This window comes from Malaya genurostris, chromosome 1 (genome assembly GCF_030247185.1).
Source record: "Malaya genurostris strain Urasoe2022 chromosome 1, Malgen_1.1, whole genome shotgun sequence".
Classification (NCBI taxonomy): domain Eukaryota; kingdom Metazoa; phylum Arthropoda; class Insecta; order Diptera; family Culicidae; genus Malaya; species Malaya genurostris.
In genome coordinates, this window is record NC_080570.1 from 133,705,256 (window position 1) to 133,718,738 (window position 13,483).

The window sequence follows — 13,483 nt, forward strand, 5'->3', positions numbered from 1 at the left end:
TAATTCGATGTTATAGTGCTGGATTTTCTCACTCATAACTGTAGTAATTACATATCTAAATCTCATCTCGATCAACTTCCACGAATCTAATATCATCTACGTCATTTATTATCCGTTCGTTGGAATCCCATCAGCAAATAGATACCATCTACAACGGATTTCTCAGCACCTTTCGATAAAATTAACCACCAAATAGCAGTAGCCAAGCTCGATAGATTAGGATTTACTGGCCCATTTTTGAATTGGCTACAGTCATATATAACCGACCCTTTTCTGTTCACTCTGGACTTCCTCAAGGCAGCCATTTAGGACCGGTCATATTTTTACTCTATCTCAACGATTTGAACTTTTCCGTTAAGGTGTGTAAAACTGTCGTTCGCCGATGATTTAATTTATCACGCAACACACACAACGTTCAGTTTTTTAACACTTCGGCAGATTAGTAGTAAGCAAGAGTTAGTCATGATCGAACTAGAAGACTTTGGAAATTAACCGTTTAAAAGCCTTTCGGTGAAATGATCCTCGTTCGGATATAATAACCTAAAAAATGGAATTAAATAATCAACATGCGCTTCATTTTCCTTCTTGATGCCTATTTTCCTTAACTTTTATTGAAAATAAATCCATACATATACAAATAACACTGCTTAAATATACACTACAAACCTTACACCTTAGTTCCAGTGCCCTAAGCTACCTTTCCTAGGCTAGTTCAACCCCGACGGTGGCGTGATAATGGGTGACTGTGGTTCTTCTTTCTCACACACGTTCTGATGTAACCACGTATCACCGCAACTTTGCAACGCCATGATGAACCATTTGCCTGGTGGACAGCTGTATTGCTGTGGTTTCATCAATCCATCTTCAGACAACTCGCAACTGTAGAATAGGTTGGGGTCTACCGATGGCCACAGATAGATTTGTTCTATTTGACTGTCACATCGTGGCTGATCACAACCAACATCGGTGGGTACTTCCGGTACAGCAGCAGGATCAGTGGATGTTTCGGGTAATAAAGCGCATACGTCAGTGGGGGAAAATATTGGAGTGGTGCTACAGCACTGGCGGAAATAGTCAAACTGTTCGCCTTCCGAACAATCTTGGTATTCAGCAAAGTGCATACCGGTAGTGGCATTTAGTGAGCATTTATAATATTTCGTAGACTGTTGGGATGGCCAATAGGCTGCAGTTTCCGATGATGTTGTGCAACGTGGAATGTCACATTCTACCGGAAGAAGATCGCTTGGATTGAAGTCATTCGAGCAAACGAGCGGATTTTCAGGCGTTTGTACAGGATACATAGGACAAACTTCTACTTCCGACTGTTCCATTGTACAGCATTGACGGAAAAAGTCGAACTTCAATCCTGGATCACATTTTTCCAAAACCTGAACACCAACGGACTGGCATGAATAATAAGCTCCCTTATCGGCAGCAGGCCAACGAATACTCAATTGAGAATTCGTTGCGCAACGGGGTTGATCGCAGACGATCGGGTACAAATCAATGGGATCGAAGTTGTCCTGACAATTCAATGGCGAGGCTGTTGGAACGGGGGGCAGCTCTGGAAACACCGGACAGAAACCGTAATCATATTCTTCTTGAGGGACACATTTTTGTTCTTTAGTTTGGAAAAACATTTCATTTTCGCAGAATACGAGTGTTGCTTGGATCCAACCAGAGCCGAAATCCAGACATATATAGAAACCTTGCGGATCTAATGCAGGCCAAAGGAAGTTCTGTTCGACCGGTGTTTCACAACGAGGATTCCCACAAATCACTGGTAAAGGCCAATCCTCAGGAGCCGATGGGTCATCTGGAATTACTGTTGTGGTATCCGTGACGGGAGGACAAGTAGGGCAACATTCTGGACAATTCGGTGGTAAAGTTGGATATATAGGACAAATATCGGTCCAATCTTTAGGATCAACACAATCTTGTTTCACAAAGTCAAATAGAAGGAAGTTTGGACAGCGCTTCGGAAGCGGTATAAACTGGAACCATCTTTCCACCCATACGCATTCGTAGAATGTGTTGGCAACAGTGCTTGGCCATAGGATGCTTCTTTCTTGAATGGTATTACACCGTGGAGAGCCACAGATCACCGGCAAGGGAAAGCCTTCATCTTCATCATCCTCTGGGGTCGAAATTGTTGTCATTTGAGTTGTAGTAATATCTTCCGGAATCGTTGCACATACATCTGTCCACAGCTCTGGGTCAACGCAACTCTGATATTCAAAGCTGAAGTATTTTCCCACCGGGCACGAATCTTGGAACGGTATCCAAACTGTATCCAGTAGGAAAATGCATCGATAGAACAATCGTGGCTCCCTGGTGGGCCAAAGTACCTCCGAATTCTGCAGATAGACACAGTTTGGTACAAGACAATCTGGTTCCAATGGTCCATCAGGAGTAGGAGTAGTATCGGGACTGGGAGTTGTGCCTTCCGGATCAGGAGTAGGACTAGGATCAGGACTGGGAGTAGTGCCTTCCGGATCAGGAGTAGGACTAGGATCAGGACTGGGAGTAGTGCCTTCCGGATCAGGAGTAGGACTAGGATCAGGACTGGGAGTAGTGCCTTCCGGATCAGGAGTAGGACTAGGATCAGGACTGGGAGTAGTACCTTCCGGATCAGGAGTAGGACTAGTAGGGTCTTCCGGAGTCGCATCGGATGTATCGCAAGGATCTTCCCATTGGTTGGGCCACACACAAACTTGAACTGCAAAGCTAAACATCGTGCCAGGAGCACACGGCATCAATTGTGGTGTCCATCCACCACCAAACGCCGGACGACACTGATAGAAAAATTCCGCCAGTCGATGTGGCCATAGAGTATTGATATCTTCATTTGTTTCACACTTCGGTTCAATACAGAACCCATCCAGAATGGGAATACTGGGAGGTGTGAGTTCTGTGTGTTGTGGAGTAGTCTCTGGAGTAGTTACCGGAGTAGTATCAGCAGTTATTGGCGGTGAAACGGTAGTCACCGGAGTAGTAACTGGAGTAGTATCCGCAGTTATTGGCGGTGAAACGGTTGTCACCGGAGTAGTTACTGGAGTAGTATCCGCAGTTATTGGCGGTGAAACGGTAGTCACCGGAGTAGTTACTGGAGTAGTATCCGCAGTTATTGGCGGTGAAACGGTAGTCACCGGAGTAGTTACTGGAGTAGTATCCGCAGTTATTGGCGGTGAAACGGTAGTCACCGGAGTAGTTACTGGAGTAGTATCCGCAGTTATTGGCGGTGAAACGGTAGTCACCGGAGTAGTTACAGGAGTAATATCCGAAGGTGGTTGATCTGTAGTCACCGGAGTAGTTGTTGCCGCACCATCACAAGCTTCCCATTTATTCGGATGAACACACGTTTGTTGACCGAAATGGAACAGTGTAGGAAGTGCACAAGGCATCTGCTGAATAACCCAAGACCCACCAGGCTCCGGTCTGCACTGAAGAAAATATCTCGGATCGGGAGTGGACCATAATGTATGGATTTCTTCGTTCGTCTCACAGCTAGGCTCAGGACACTCGCCAATCCAATCTTGTGGAGGTAGCTCGCGGCACTGATTGATATCATCTCGAAAGAAATCTTCAACTACACATGCCTGGTATTCGTAACTGAAAAGTGTTCCGAACGAACACTCCTTCAATCGTATGTTCCACAGATTATCATCCGCCGATTCACACTGCCAGTAATACCTGGCATTAGTGGATGCCCATAATGTTCCAATGTCCAAACTCGTCAAGCATCGAGGGTGACACGGATTCCTTAAAGTCTGCTGCACTGTGTATCCAAAATCGAACCATAAAAACAAGGCACAAATAGTCCAAATCCCTTCAAGGGATCTCCTCATTTTCTTAAACTTTTGTTCACTAACCGTCGGTTCAACCTGTTACTGTCTACGGTGTTATACTCGCGTCCAGACTAATCGAATCGAACCTAGTAAGTGTTCTTTTATATAGGAGATCTAAGAAAGAGTTTTGCTATTTTTCATGTTATCCATCAAACGTCGACACTTATCAGTGGAAACAAGATTCCAACACGGAAAGCAGGTGATAAATCATTCTGTGGCTTGGATAGATTGTCAATACGAAGACAAGTGAAGCCAGAGGTTTCATTGATAACTGTAGGCAGGGGAAGGAATTTACATCATTATGACGTCGAATATTGACCATTCGACAGGATATTTGGAAGTTCAATGTTCGAATAGTCTAACAATTGAATGTTCATTTTGAAAAGATAAGCCAATCAAAAGACCGTTCGCCAGAGTATTGAAAGCAGTAGCTAGATTGAAGATTGTAGAAGAACAGGCCAGTATGATAACAGATCTAGCTCGAACTTACTCTTGCAATTTTGAATATGGAAGGATCTATTGTTTTTGGAATAAAATAACTCTGTTTGACGATGAATGTGAACCTATCTACACGTTTAGAAGCGCTTTTTTTCTCTAAATTCTCTGAGCACAGATTTTGCTGTTACATACTGCTTTTCATCCAGGTTTAAGGGAGATTTTTTTTGGTTCAACACTAACTTTATTCCTCTACGTAGTCTCCATCAAGAACAACGGAATCATTCCAGCGCCGCTCTAACATTTCAATATCAATTTTGTATAACGATTCTCTTAGACCTCAGTTTCAGCGATTCGTGGAAACTTTCTTACCGGCGAACATTTTTTTCAGGTCTGCGTACAGCCAGTAGTCACTGGGAGCCAAATTTGGCGAATACGGTGGATGAGGAAGCAATTCTAAGTTCTATTCATGTAGTTTTTGTGACACGGTGCGTTGTCCAGATGAAACAAAATTTTTTTCTTTGCCATATGCGGTCGTTTCTTTGCAATTTCAGCATTCAAACGCTCCAATAACGCTATATAATATTCGCTGTTAATGCCATTTCCTTTAAGTCGATAAATATTACACCACGCACATCCCTAAATACCGAGGCCAAAACCATTCCACCCGATTGTTGTGCTTTCGGGCGCTTTGGATGAGGTTTACCAGTTGCTGTCCACTCAGATGACGATCGTTATGATTCCGGAGTAAAGTGATGAATCCATGTTTCATCCATTGTCACATATCGACGCAAAAAATCCGGTTTGTTATATTTAAACATGTCCTAACACTGCTCAGAATCATAAACACGTTCTCGGTTTTGGTCAATAGTTTCTAAAAATGTTGCGTTTGAAATTTTTGGGATGGAGTTTTTGGACCCAAACTGTTGGTAGTACTTTCCTTTTGTGGAACTTGACCATTCTGTTTCAACAGATCTCGCAGCCAATTCTTTGTCGTTTTCGTTTTAAAAAACTGAAACTTTTCACGAAATTCAAATTTTTCAGATAGGATTTTCAGCTCAACAACGTTGAAAGTAGGCTTAAAACTGGCTTCAATCAAACGGTTTGGCAGTAGTTGAGATGGCAAAAAGTTAGGTTTGGTAAAAATATACATAAAATTCATCACAGAAGAATTTTCGCACGAATATCCTTTGATAAACTGCTCTGTTCAATTTGTATTTGTTTCAATGTTCAGGACTATTACGAATATTTCTCGTAATGTTCCTTAACTGCTTCATTCAGATCCTGTTTTTCAATCTGGGGTTTCGTCTATATTTGACGCATTATTTTCGAAACCATCGAACACAGCTCACAGAGTTCAACTAAGCGCCATTCTAAATCAATAGAATGGCAAAATGAGATCATTTGCAAAAAATACAACACAATCATCGTACCGAAATTGCCAACGTTCAGCTTTTGAACCACGACACGATAAGAACAAAAACAGAACGATGTCATGAATGACGACTCAAACGACATAACCAATTGACATCGATTCGGTCAAATTCAATTTTTATCTTCAATTGACTTTCACACGCCAATTTGTTCAATATCTTGACACTTGTAGGAAGACAGATAACAAGTTTTTGGTGAATGAGAACCTACGAAAACTACAAATTAAATCACGAAGATAACGTTGCTAATTCATCAAATGTTTCCCGCACAGATTATTAGTATTTTATCATTTATTTTACCTCGACTTTAATCCAGAAAGTCTGTAAGAATGCAGGACCTAATTCAATAATATTTGCTCCGTGGTTTATTTTATTAAGGTTTTGATGTTTTGATCGTTCGCATAAAAAACTCATCACACAATAATCGCTTTCTTCAACTTAATTGGGTAACCCATGACTGGATTCTTTTGAATAACGATGTAGCAATATGACGATTTGAGTGAGCTATGGGAATGTATACAAAACTTACTGTCAAACAGCGATGAACATTGCAATAGATTAATCGTATATTTTTGCTAATTATACAATTTTCCATGGTAAACACAAGTGCTAAGTTAACAAGTATGATAACGGATTAGAATATGCCACCAAGAGAAAAACTCAAGGCCGATTGGACACCGGTTTCACTAAACAAGATACAACACCTTTCATCCAGGGAACACAGCGTTGTAGATTCCAATCGAACATCCTTCCTTCAGGACAGCGTAGTCCAATGGCTTTGGTAACTAGCGATCCGTCCGATACACACCGATAATAACTATTACCCGCGGATCCAGGCCAAAGCAGGCGTTTGTCCTGTTCTGTTTGACATCTTGGTACACCACAGATAACCTTATCTGAAACCAGTGGGTCACTACAAGCACATGCGTTGGTCGTGCCGTAATCAATACTAGAGCTAGCACAACGACAAGCTGTTTGAGTGAATCGATCTGCATGAGCCTCGTGATTATCTATGCGTTGACTAGCACAGGCTTTCCAATCTTCGAGAAAAACGCAAGCTTGTACGTGGAAGTTGAACCAAGTTCCCGCAGCACAAGATGTTCGACGAAGTACCCAATCGCTGGAGTTTGACGATATGCACTCAAGGAAAAAGTGTGGGTCGTGTAATGCCCAGAGTGTTCTGGTATCATCGAAAGAATGACAAGAAGGTGCAGGACACATGCTTGAATCATTTGAAATTCCATCTCTAGAAACACATATTTCTTCCCAATCGCTTGGATGAACGCAGGTTTGTTGGCGGAAACTGAATAACGTTTCTGGAGCACAAATTCGTAGAACAGGAATCCAGATTCCTTCCTCCAATGGAACGCACTGCCAATAGTGTTCAGGATCTTCATAAGCCCATAAGGTATCGATTTCTTTTTGTGTTCTGCATCGTGGAATACAAGGATCCGAAATTATTTCATCGCTTTCCGGCTGGCCAGGATTATTTTCATCAGAATCTTCTTCAACTGGTGTTGAATCATCAGGCTCCTCACTCTCTGGATCTTCTTCATCAGGATCCGTCCCATCATCATCAGAATCATTGTCTCCTGGATCTTTGTCATCAGGATCAGTTCCATCTCCATCGGAACCATTTGAATCATCATCATCCGGATCAGGTTCCTCACTCTCTGGATCTTCTTCATCAGGATCCTTCCCATCACCATCAGAATCATTGTCTCCTGGATCTTTGTCATCAGGATCAGTTCCATCTTCATCAGAACCATTTGAATCTTCTTCATCCGGATCCGTGACACCCGATTCATTCTCATCCGATTCACCACCATCTTCACCTCCAGGAACACAGACTTCTTCCCAATCGCTTGGATGAACGCAGGTTTGTTGGCGGAAACTGAATATCGTCTCTGGAGCACAAATTCGCAGAACAGGAATCCAGATTCCTTCCTCCAATGGATTGCACTGCCAATAGTGTTCAGGATCTTTAAAAGCCCACAAGGTATCGATTTCTTTCTGTGTTCTGCACCGTGGAATACAAGGATCCGAAATTATTTCATCGCTTTCCGGCTGGCCTGGATTATTTTCATCAGAATCTTCTTCAACTGGTTTTGAATCATCAGGCTCCTCACTCTCTGGATCTTCTTCATCAGGATCCGTCCCATCACCATCAGAATCATTCTCTCCTGGATCTTTGTCATCAGGATCAGTTCCATCTCCATCGGAACCATTTGAATCATCATCATCCGGATCAGGTTCATCACTCTCTGGATCTTCTTCATCGGGATCTTTTCCATCGCCATCAGAATCGTTGTCTCCTGGATCTTTGTCATCAGGATCAGTTCCATCTCCATCGGAACCATTTGAATCTTCATCATCCGGATCCGTGACACCCGATTCATTCTCATCCGATTCACCACCATCTTCACCTCCAGGAACACAGACTTCTTCCCAATCGCTTGGATGAACACAGGTTTGTTGGCGGAAACTGAATAACGTCTCTGGAGCACAAATTCGCAGAATAGGAATCCAGATTCCTTCCTCCAATGGATTGCACTGCCAATAGTGTTCAGGATCTTTATAAGCCCACAAGGTATCGATTTCTTTCTGTGTTCTGCAGCGTGGAATACAAGGATCCGAAATTATTTCATCGCTTTCTGGGTGGCCAGGATTATTTTCATCAGAATCTTCTTCAACTGGTTTTGAATCATCAGGCTCCTCACTCTCTGGATCTTCTTCATCAGGATCCGTCCCATCGCCATCAGAATCATTGTCTCCTGGATCTTTGTCATCAGGATCAGTTCCATCTCCATCGGAACCATTTGAATCATCATCATCCGGATCAGGTTCATCACTCTCTGGATCTTCTTCATCGGGATCTTTTCCATCGCCATCAGAATCGTTGTCTCCTGGATCTTTGTCATCAGGATCAGTTCCATCTCCATCGGAACCATTTGAATCTTCATCATCCGGATCCGTGACACCCGATTCATTCTCATCCGATTCACCACCATCTTCACCTCCAGGAACACAGACTTCTTCCCAATCGCTTGGATGAACACAGGTTTGTTGGCGGAAACTGAATAACGTCTCTGGAGCACAAATTCGCAGAATAGGAATCCAGATTCCTTCCTCCAATGGATTGCACTGCCAATAGTGTTCAGGATCTTTATAAGCCCACAAGGTATCGATTTCTTTCTGTGTTCTGCAGCGTGGAATACAAGGATCCGAAATTATTTCATCGCTTTCTGGGTGGCCAGGATTATTTTCATCAGAATCTTCTTCAACTGGTTTTGAATCATCAGGCTCCTCACTCTCTGGATCTTCTTCATCAGGATCCGTCCCATCGCCATCAGAATCATTGTCTCCTGGATCTTTGTCATCAGGATCAGTTCCATCTCCATCGGAACCATTTGAATCATCATCATCCGGATCAGGTTCATCACTCTCTGGATCTTCTTCATCGGGATCTTTTCCATCGCCATCAGAATCGTTGTCTCCTGGATCTTTGTCATCAGGATCAGTTCCATCTCCATCGGAACCATTTGAATCTTCATCATCCGGATCCGTGACACCCGATTCATTCTCATCCGATTCACCACCATCTTCACCTCCAGGAACACAGACTTCTTCCCAATCGCTTGGATGAACACAGGTTTGTTGGCGGAAACTGAATAACGTCTCTGGAGCACAAATTCGCAGAATAGGAATCCAGATTCCTTCCTCCAATGGATTGCACTGCCAATAGTGTTCAGGATCTTTATAAGCCCACAAGGTATCGATTTCTTTCTGTGTTCTGCACCGTGGAATACAAGGATCCGAAATTATTTCATCGCTTTCCGGCTGGCCAGGATTATTTTCATCAGAATCTTCTTCAACTGGTTTTGAATCATCAGGCTCCTCACTCTCTGGATTTTCTTCATCAGGATCCGTCCCATCGCCATCAGAATCATTGTCTCCTGGATCTTTGTCATCAGGATCAGTTCCATCTCCATCAGAACCATTTGAATCTTCATCATCCGGATCCGTGACACCCGATTCATTCTCATCCGATTCACTGCCATCTCCATTTCCAGGCATGCAGACATCCTCCCAATCGTCCGGATCGACACAGGTTTGCTGACGGAAACTGAACAACGTAGCTGGAGCACATATTCTTAGAACGGGATTCCAAACACCTTCGTCTACTGGATCGCACTGCCAATAGTGTTTAGGATCTTCGTTTGCCCAGAGAGTATTAATCTCTTCAATAGATACACATCGCGGAGAGCACCTGTTGGCCTTTGTGTCAATGAAACCAGCCGAGAATACAAGAAACAGAAACACTTCCCAGCTCATGGTAAAGCTGCTAGTGACTTAAAATGACATAGGATGCCCCTTTGCAAGGTATTTATACTGTTTTTAAACGTCCAAAAATTAAACTGCATTTTCTGATAAAATTTGGCGACATACAGTCTGTTACAGTCTGATGTGGTACATTCTATTCAAAGTCGAACTGTCAAACGATGAATTATTAGCGTAAGATAGACATGAATGTCTTGTTGATTTGCTTATCAAGTGTCATTTTTTTCGAATGAGTAAAATAAAGCAGTGACAGAGTCACTACCAAGAGTGAATTTTTTTTTGCGTGGAAATAAAAACTGAATGAATCAATGTTCCAATTTTAATCTTCGTCCATGAATCAATGCATCCCTGTATGACATTTTTTTAAATAAATTTAACGACAGGTGTATCAGATAGGGTCTATGACTCATTAACAAACGGAGCGATTTTATTTCTGGCTCACATACATACACATACATAGATCTAATTTTATGCCTATCTACTGCCTTTAACAGTTGACCTTTCGACTGAGATAAGTATAACCGAAGCTGGCACGGAACTTAAATTCGATCCCATCCACAAACATTCAACGTGACAAGGAACGACTGCACCTAGTAAGGCAATTGAATACCGTTTAGTTTATGCTTTAGCGCCCCTCTAGTTTGATGCTCATCTTGTTATAGCTCTAATATTTGTAGGTGTTTAGTTATTTTTGACACTAGTTAACAGCTGCTGCTGGTCGTTATTTCTTTTCACTTACGGGAAGTCATATTATGTCCTATCATTAGTTTCGAGGTTTGACGCATTTAAGCCATGATTCATCCTGGAATATATTCCCTGATATTGTGTTCTGAATGAGTTTGATCGAATGAACTAATGATTTCGGATTTCTACTCATTCAGGTGATTTCTCATCGAGAGCAAATATTGATAAGAGATGTTTGTAAAACATAAATTACTGTTAATGTTAAGCAATAACCGATTACTGAGTTAATTCAACTTATATAATGGAGAGCCTCATTGTTTATGTTATTTTCTTCCGACACCCTTGAGCTGCTTTGAGATACGGTACCTCATTACACCTGTCCACCTGGGTCGGCGGTACAAAGCATAGGGCGTTAGTTTTACAAAGGCAGTTGTCGTATACTCGAGCCCCCATCTGGACGGATCTAGCCTTGTAACTCTTTTGTACTCAAATATTCGACTGTAAAGCCAATTGATTCAGAGTGGTCAAAATCTACAGAAGAAATGTTATGCTAAGATTTTTCTTTTTTCACATAACCGATATGGGTTCTCATTCAAACAGTTACAGTAATAATAATCGAAATACAAACCGAAACCGACATCGATTTTCCGCTTCGAAAACAATAAATTCAGAGTTCTTGAGTTTGAACAAAATCAGCCATAAAACTAAATGATTCGTTCACAAATTAGTCCTACTGCAAGCACAAGTTGCGTTAAAAAAGACGAATGCATTCTCTTTATTCGATTTCATTTCCTACTAAGATACCAATCCGTGTAGCATATGTTGTTTTTCTCCCTCCGTACTGCGATAGCCATAATTGCCATTCGATACCTGAATTTTTCAGAAAGGAGCAGCAGTCTCAATCGGAAGCAATGGAGCGTTTGTTGTTCTTCGATTGAAGAAACATTAATATTTCTTCAAATGCATGTTTTTTTTTTGTCGAAAGAGCCCCTGGAACTGTGGTAATATTCACATGAGAGGTTTTTTTTATACATTCTACGAAATTTTAGCCAGCAGGCAGACAAAACCTTTTTAACTAGAAATAGTCTTAAAAACAGGTTTTCATTTGATTGGAAAGCTAAAAATTACTTCATTGTGATACTTTTCAATCAGTAGAATGTGGGAACTGTAATTTGTATTACTCGAGTTCACTAACCATCACGCTAACCAAAACGTGAGTACGTGATCGACTCAAAGAACCGATTCAATATTCGTACGTGGCCTCGAAACGAATCACAGAGAAAAAATATTCGTCCTGGAATCTTTTGGCGGTCTTGAGAAAAAGAAATAACAGTGCAAAACCAAACGCAAAATTCATCGCTTAGGCACGTAACTTCCAACAAATCTTTCACTTTAGCACAGAACGATACAACGAAAAGCGCACTGATACAGGTAGGAAATCCTTGTTATGCGAATAGGCAAGATTGTTTTCTTTTGTGACCTAGAACCGCTGGAGTTTGCCGAGTGGAGGAAGGATTTTTTTACGATTATTAGCGGTATTAAACTAATCATCCTGTCGGCACCACCAACCGGTTGGCCAATAGGCAAATGAAGGAAGGATACATCGAGGACAGGGCGTGGAGTAGTTGGACTCTGGAAATGGTAATTTTATTGTGGGGTTTCATTATTGACAGAGGAATGCACGGATGTGCACGAAGCCATCATGATGAGATAGATATTTGTGTTGTACTTTTCGGATATTGGAACTTTTTCTTGTGGATTGGAAATTCCCCCAGTAATAAATCTAGGTATGCGAAAGCGTGGGAAATTTTACGATTCAAATTTTGGCAAAATATCTATTTATGTTATCGAATTGAGACTGAAATAATGAAAGAGTCACCTAATATCAATTAGACTTATTGATTACTTTCAATTATGAACAGCTTCGGCCCAAAAATGAACTGCAAAATATTTCTAATCTGATTGAAAATTTGTTAAGAAAAATCACTTGACATTCCCTCGAGGTATACTTGAAAAAGTTATTTTACTTATTTTAATCCAGAATGAGCAGATTAACAAAATAGATTAAATCCATCGTGTGTAGTTTGCGGGACCGGGGTAAACTCTTGTCTCTTATTCGGGAAAATTACAATAGGTGTCACTGTGGATTTTTCGAGCAGTAACTGCATTGGAAGGAATTGAGAACGATTCCTACAAAATAATCGTCCGAAGATTCCGACTGTGCAAATGCTATCATTCATATCGTGCCGAGCGCTAAAATAGACAAATACAAGACGCGTTTCTACATTAAACAAATTTCTTAGCTAATTTTTCAAGAGCACACAAATATCATTGAAAGCACTAAGTTTTGGGTTGTACACATTTTGAAAATCTTTCAGGCAAATCATGAACACTATCCCAAAATAAATCATTCGACGAGAATTTCATCGATGCAAATAAGTTGATAGTCGGACGGGGCAAGGTCTGGTGAGTACGGCATGTTTAGACATATTTCCACATAAAGTTCTTTTGAATGTACAGCAGGCCTTAATCTTTTACTTGTTTCGGTCTGTTGCCTTGTCCTTGCAATGATATAAAATTATAAATAAATACATAATACAACGCGTTGGTTCGTGTGCTGTCCAACTTTTCTACCGCTCGTTCGGACTTAACTCAGGGATAGCTCCTTACTTTGTGGGTGGATAGCACAAACAGATAGGTTACGAGGGAGCACCGCTTCCGTTTGTATATTGTTGAAGGTTA

The 13,483-nt window shown here is 41.5% G+C and overlaps 3 protein-coding genes across 4 annotated transcripts in view; all 3 read right to left on the bottom strand.

Annotated features, from left to right (window-relative positions):
• Positions 1-13,483, bottom strand: part of LOC131425818 (cation-independent mannose-6-phosphate receptor) — a 263,633-nt gene that overhangs the window by 15,107 nt on the left and 235,043 nt on the right. The gene's annotated exons all lie outside the window — the stretch shown is intronic.
• On the bottom strand, positions 577-3,907 carry LOC131425816 (uncharacterized). The gene has a single exon (XM_058588022.1). The coding sequence runs from the start codon at positions 3,846-3,848 to the stop codon at positions 708-710; it is 3,141 nt and encodes a 1,046-aa protein (XP_058444005.1). The 5' UTR covers positions 3,849-3,907; the 3' UTR covers positions 577-707.
• LOC131425814 (dentin sialophosphoprotein-like) lies at positions 6,266-10,081 on the bottom strand. The gene has a single exon (XM_058588018.1). The coding sequence runs from the start codon at positions 10,049-10,051 to the stop codon at positions 6,377-6,379; it is 3,675 nt and encodes a 1,224-aa protein (XP_058444001.1). The 5' UTR covers positions 10,052-10,081; the 3' UTR covers positions 6,266-6,376.